At 39.3% G+C, this 7,283-nt stretch overlaps 1 protein-coding gene across 1 annotated transcript in view; it reads left to right on the forward strand.

Annotated features, from left to right (window-relative positions):
- Positions 1-7,283, forward strand: part of RGS22 (regulator of G-protein signaling 22) — an 88,872-nt gene that overhangs the window by 32,517 nt on the left and 49,072 nt on the right. The window contains exons 9-12 of the mRNA XM_006760302.2: positions 403-527; positions 1,990-2,104; positions 3,935-4,057; positions 4,787-4,888. Coding sequence (XP_006760365.1) covers positions 403-527; positions 1,990-2,104; positions 3,935-4,057; positions 4,787-4,888 — 465 coding nt within the window. The remainder of the gene's footprint in view (positions 1-402; positions 528-1,989; positions 2,105-3,934; positions 4,058-4,786; positions 4,889-7,283) is intronic.

The raw sequence follows: 7,283 nt of genomic DNA on the forward strand, positions 1-7,283 counted from the left end.
ATGGTGGTGGAGGTGGAGGTGGAGGTTGAGGTGGTGGTGGTGGTTGGTGGAGGGATTGAGCAAAAAACAGAACTCATGGACATGAACAATATGTGGTGATTGCAGGGGGAAAGGGGTAGAGATGGAAGAGGATTTGGAGGGGCTAAATAAATGGTGATGGCAAAAATAAACTTTGCAAAAAAATAGCTATAGAGGTTTCAGCCTCCTGGTTTCATAAAAGTGGGAGTTTGAAAGAAGAACATTTTTATTATAGTGGGAAGCATAGTTGGTGGTAGAGTGAGGGAGAAAATCCTCTAGTGATCAGAACAAATTCTAGGTGTATGGGCAGAGCTATGCTGTATTCTTTCCCTTTTTAAAAACTTGCTCATTTTTCACTTTGTTCATTATTTTACCACCTCTTAGAAAGAAGAATCCAGTTTAGTACCACCTCCTACATCTCCCAAGAAACCGTCTACAGCAAGCCAAAAGCCCGGGAAAGGCGAGACTCAGCATTCCATTTCTCCTAAGGATAGCGTGACTGAGAAAGGGTAGGTGCGGCTCTCCCTTCCTCCCTTCTTTCTTTCCTTCCTTCCCTCCCCCCCTCCCTCTCCTCCCTCCCTTCCCTTTCTTTCTTCAACTTTGCTGAATTCAATTATTCTAAAAGACTTTTGGTGGCGTCTCTAGAGTTTTCTATATATAACATCATGTCATCTGCAAATAGTGACAGTTTGCCTCTTTTTTATTTGGGCATCTTTCATCTGTATACACCAAGGTTCCGAGTTCAGTCCCTGGTCAGGGCACATGCAAGAATCAGCCACTGAAAGCATAAATAAACTGAACCACAAATTGATCTCTCTCTCTCCCACTTCTCTCTTTCTCTCAAATTAAAAGAAAGGTATCTGCTACGTGGGTGAATAAGGGCAGACACTGAAGCGTGCTGTGCTGTATTTTGTCTGAGTAACTGAAACATGCTGTGCCTACATTTTATCTGAGAAGAACCTGTAAAGTAGCCTGCTGGTAGAATGGAGTGGAATTAGATTTGTGAGGTGGAGCAAGCATGTTTTATGGATCTGGAAAGTAAGGTTTAGAATAATTGCAGTGGCTAAATGGTTAGAGTGTCAGCCTGCACACCCAAGGGTTTCGGGTTTGATTTCTAATCAAGGGCATGTACCTGCATTGTGGTTTGCTCCGTGCCCCTACTTGGGGTGCGTGTGGGGAGCAACCAATAGATGTGTCTCTCACACATCAACGTTTCTCTCTCTCTCCTGCCTCCCCCCTCCCTCCTTTTCTTTCCCTGAAAAGCAATGGGGAAAAAATGTCCTTGGGTGAGGATTAACAAAAAATAAAAAATAAAAAATAATGTCCTAAATCATTAATCTAACTTCAAAGTCTTCCATTATCTTATCTCAAACTACCATATAGAAATCCTTATTGTGAGAATTACATATGAGAATGTGAGTTATATTGTAGCAGATAGTGTTCACTTAACTGTTAGTGTTCTCTTGCTCTAAGCAAATTAGTTAACTTGCTGCCTTTTAAACAGGCGTTTCCTGATTACCTTTATATATTGCTCATTATTCTCCCCATCTAAAAGAACCCCTTGTAAACACACACACACACACACACACACACAGACACACACACACACACACACACACACCATTATCTCCTATCCATTTTTCAGGGAAAGTCTCATTTCTTTATTTACTAGTATACCTCAGAGGAACCTCTCATTCTTATACTCCTGTAGCACTTATTATCCATCCCAGTCATTTGGCAACTATGATATATTCTTGAATTCATTCAAACAATCGTTATGGTGTTAACAGTTTTCTTTCTGCATCCTGCATTCTCTCAACTAATTCCTCAGGACTGGACCTGATGCTCACACTTGCTTTTGTTTTTTCTAATTCTCTTACAACGCTAAGAAGCACTTCTGAGGTTTGGTGCCATGTATACCAGAGGCGCTCAAAATATGCCCGTTGATCCATTAGTTCTCATCTAATTTAGGTCAAGGCAGATGTCAGAGAGATGCAATGTTATTCATTTGACATCCTACACCGACATTTCGGAATGCCTGAAGCCCGAGCTGGAGCGAAGATTTACTTACTCAGAAGAACCTTTGGTAAGTATTTTGAGGACTGAATAATCTTATTCCTCATTTAACTGACCAATATCCCTTGATTTTAGAGAATTTTTATTGATTTACCATAACATTTTTTCTTTCCTAAACAACACATTTTATTTTTTCCTCATGACAAGATTTTTTACACAAAAATTTCTCCTGTTTCCTTTTGTAGTTCCATGTTGCTATATATTCCACTAGAGGCCCGGTGCACGAAATCTGTGCAAGAGTAGGCTTTCCTTCCCCCGGCTGCCAGCACCGGCTTCCCTCTGGTACCAGCGAGCGAGGCTTCCCTCATTGCCCCGGCTTCGTCCAGAATGTCATCTGGAAGGACGTCCAGTCTAATTAGCATATTATACTTTTATTGTTAGAGATTGATTGCTGTTTTCAAAAACAGCTGTGTTCTGCTTTTGGTATGAGGACACTTCAAACACAAAATAAGACTAGGATTTTAAGTTTTTAACACGATAAAAAATAATATTTGATGTTCTGTTTTGGAAGCTTCAAATTTCTATGAAGCACTTTTTATGAAGTATTTTTGTAGTGTGGCTACCTTGAAAATGTGGACTTAGCACACCAATTCTAGATGACAATTTCACATTTCCTAAGGATTATACTTTAGCTTGGTAGTCCTGATATAGTCGGAACACTTAGATATGGTATTATATAGCTATTTTATTCTAAGCAAACAGTTCTCCTTTTTTTCTTTTTTTTAAAAATATATTTTATTGATTTTTTACAGAGAGAGAAAGGGAGAGCGATAGAGAGTTAGAAACATTGATGAGAGAGAAACATCGATCAGCTGCCTCTTGCACATCTCCTACTGGGGATGTGCCCGCAACCCAGGTACATGCCCTTGACCGGAATCGAACCTGGGACCTTTCAGTCCGCAGGCCGACGCTCCATCCACTGAGCCAAACCGGTTTCGGCTCCTTTTTTTCTAATTAGGGTATTCTTCCTACCAAAATAATGATATTTTCGTTTTGGAATGCCAATGCTTAGACATCATAAAAACATTGAATTCTCACCTCAGAATTTGTTTAATAGGACGATAGAGAGACAGAGAGACAGAGAGCAAGAACCGTACTTAAACCCCAAATCGTTTTTGCCACAGTTATTTTAAGATTAGAAAGAAGTCCAGGTTCCATACAACAAATAGCAAAGAGTTAATATGAATGTGGGTGCCCTTTTGGATTCTAGAGTCACTCTTGTGCTTGAAGAAATAAATGGGCAGCTCTCCGTGTTTCAAGAATGGTATTAGGGTTGCCAACATTATTGGCAGGGAAGCCCATAAATAGCAGTTTTATGAGAACTTCTACTGTCATTTACGCCCTGACGGCCGTGACCTGTATGGGGTGAGACTGTCCAGAGAGGGAACCCCTCCCCCTGAAGACTGTTAATGAACAGCATTGAGAGGCCTTGAGGATAGTTCTTTTTATAACTTTCTTGTAGCTATTATAGCATCACCTCAAGGCTAAACTAACAGTAAACATGCAGGAAGGAGGCCACCAACAGTGATTTGGGAGACTCCTAAAATGGTATCGCTGTGCCTGAAACAAGAAAATCGTTGAGATTGCGAAGTCGTTCTAACATTAAGCTTGAAATCCGATTGGTTTAGGATAAAATGAACTCGGCTGCTATACTTGGCTCCAGAAATGAACCTTCTATGACAGTCAGATGCATACATACTGCATTGATTACATACATGGGACAAAAATAAAATAGTCCTCTGGGACATGACAGCCTCACAGAATTTATGAAACCGGTTGTGCAATGCCATAAACATGACAGTGTTTCGGGTGGATCATGGCCTTCTGTTTTGTTATCTAGGTTAAGACCATGGCAGATGGTGCCTTGGGAGGATCTGACATGGAAAATTTGTTGCAGTCGTTGTATGTAGAGAATAGAGCTGGATTCTTCTTTACTAAATTCTGTGAGCATTCGGGGAACGAGGTAGAAAATTATTATTTTAAACATAATTTTATACTTCATTTTAAAATAAAGGTTGAAATAATTCAGTACTCACATAATTATACTTGATATTAACATTCCATCTTTGGTAAGAAATCTCATACTAAATATTTAGGTTCACGACCCTACTTAAATTTTAAAAAAGTAAAATACAGATAGACAAGAATTGACTTGCACTGTTAACAGTTCATTTTCCTATAACTTTGTTTCAGTGTAATACATTATATTCAGAGTTGATTTCTATCCTACAGTTTTATTTTTGATAATTATGAGAATTACAAATTACAGTGGGTAGTGGCAAACTTGTTTTTTAGTGTTGTTGTTTTTTAATCAGAAAGTCTTCACTTTGCTCAAATGAAAAGTATTTTACTAATTCAAATGAAGAGTTCTGTTTGGTTCTGGTATGATGTACATTTGCCCATATATATCAAAATACCTTTAGATTTGGAGTTCATGCCAGAAATATGTGATTGCTCTTTGTTAACCAGAACACTATTTTAATGACCAATTATATGAGAAGCACACATGCAAAAATATAATGTTCTAGTGAGTACCAATAAATATTTTGTATGTTGTCAATTTGTGATAAAATAGAAAACTATCTTAAATGGAACATGATTTATGGTAACAGCAAGAAGCAAAAGCAGTTGTTTACATCTGAAGTCAGAGCTTTAATAATTGGGTGGTCATCTGTGCTTTTTCCATCGGCAGCTGTGGAAGAACAGTGTGTACTTCTGGTTCGACCTCCAGGCTTATCATCAGCTTTTCTACCAAGAAACACTTCACCCTTTTAAAGTATGCAAGCAAGCCCAAGTAAGTAGTAAATAATGCTGGCTCCCTGCGAGGCTCTGAGGACACAGAGAAATGAAAAATTGTGTCCAGCCCCAAACAAGAGAAATCTGGGAGTGCAGGCAAAAAGCAACAATTAAGTTTTTTTTGCCACGGGGATCACTTTATTGAAATGTCAGCAGAATATTGTTTTTATCATCTGATCTGTGGGTTCTCAGTTTTATCTTTTTTATTTGATTTGCTTTTCTCTTTGCTGCCAATATTCTTTCTTTCTTTCTTTTTTTTAAATTTATGCCTTTTGGTTTGGTCATGAGTGATTTAGAAGAGAACCCCGAGAGAGGATATGTAATGAGTCATGGAAGTGATGGGAAGCGGAGGCATTGACAAAGCTGTTCTCTGAGCTTCCTGCAGAAATTGACTGTTGGATACACTAAAGCTGCTGACCTGCCTAAAGGGAGGGAAAGAACGTTGACTGTGGTGTAGGCCCTGTGTGTCGCCTGGGCTTCTGTGCTACACACGATGGAAGGCAGATACTTGGAGAAAAGACTATCTCTAGACCTCCCTGAAGCAAAATAGAAGAGGAGGGGAAATGGAGGCTGAACAGAGGATTCTCTGTGAGAGACGGAGTGGCCAGTTGTTTTGTGTGTGTGTGTGTGTGTGTGTGTGTGTGTGTGTGTTGTGGAAGAAGGAGAGGGACTAGAATTATGAAGCTGACTTTTCAGTTTTTTATATTCTTAAGCTCTTCTGATATTTTATAGAGAGAGGTCGTCAAGCCTAGAAAACTGCTCACTTTGGGTTCCGTTAAACATTTCAGCGGTCCTTAAAATCTGAACCCCATTCCAGAGGAACTCTCCCTGAACAAGGCTGAGATGAGCTCTGTCGTGTTATTTATTACCCTGCCGTCATCTTATTTAGGGCATCGAAGAACACTGCTGCATGTTTGCTGCTCCTTCCACCACCCTGACTGGCGTTAATGACGGTGCTTTGCAAATCAGCGGACAGAACTTTGTACTTTTCACCGTGAGAATAAGGGCTTCAGTTTTACACAGCCCAGCTCTGGCTTCATGAAATCATGAATTTTATCTCTAACTTGCCAGTACCATTTTCTGAGACCACACAGCTAGCTCTTCTGCTTGTTAACCCTTTACCTGTGATTCTCTATTTATCATTCTCCCCCTAACCTATTGCCCCTGTCTGCTAAAGTACCATCCGTTATTTTTATTATGTTTTCACTACTACAAAGCGTACTCCAAAAACCTTCAGTGGCTCAATTAAGTGGGATCTTTGTTGTCGTAATCACCATATTTCCATGCACTTGTAAAAGAGGAAATTGTATTTGAGCTTAGTAGACTTATTAATTCTTAGTAATGATGTTATTCAACCAGCTATGAGTAATTGTGAAACAGGATATAGTCAAGTTTTAGCCATTCTGAGATGGATGATTCTGTTTGGGGATTACCAAGGTCCATAAACTTTTTCTTCTTTTGTAGGTTATCTTTTGGGGCTTCAAGGTGGGGTGGGTGGAAGGGAACATTGGAGAAATTGGCTTTAGTGAGAAATAAAAGGAGAAAGTCATGTGTTATTTTCTTACTTGGTTACTTTATTTAATTTTTAGTTAGTGGGACAATTATCTAAATTTGTTTAGGTTTTAATTACTTTAGATTTCTGTGCCTCCAGATATAAGAATTGACTAATACCATAGCTCTATAGATTTATTTCACAGTATCAAATACCATTTATGTCTTTATAATAGAAATGTATGGCTTTCTTTCATGGTACATTTAGCTATAGATCTTTGGGTTGATAATGCTGACGGCAAGACGTTATCAGCTGGTGCTGCGTTAAAGTGGGTATGGACTTGATTTTGTATTGTTTTTATACATCTGGCAAGCTGTATGTTTATCTGTCCTTTTATTTCTTTAAGCACTTGAAACATATATGGTAGTCTGTAGCTGCATTATTTATCTATTCTTGCACAATAGTATTATAACTTTGTGGCTTAAAACAGAGTTGATTCCAAAGGTGTACATGCTTTTATGTAGGCTAGTAGGCAGATTATATCCCTTGAAGTTTATTACCTCAACAAGTATTGCAGACGTATCTGTAGGCAACTAGTTGGTGTGTGTGTGTGTGTGTGTGTGTGTGTGTGTAGGGGGGTCACAGACAATGATTTAACATGACTAACTGTGGTTAGGAGTTGGAACTACAGTCTTGGACACGCCCTGAAGGCTTTCCTGCATGGCTTCAACAGAAAAGTGTGGTGAGAAACCAATCGAAATGGTTTTGGCAAGGAGTAAGGGAATCTATAAGGCAGGGATACAGGCTGACTCTAGCAGCAATTTACCAGGGGACTATCTATGACTGCTAAGCTGTGGGGCCCAGATTGCGTCCCAGATAGCCCTACTGTTTTCTGACATTA

This window comes from Myotis davidii, unplaced genomic scaffold (genome assembly GCF_000327345.1).
Source record: "Myotis davidii unplaced genomic scaffold, ASM32734v1 scaffold497, whole genome shotgun sequence".
Lineage (NCBI taxonomy): Eukaryota > Metazoa > Chordata > Mammalia > Chiroptera > Vespertilionidae > Myotis > Myotis davidii.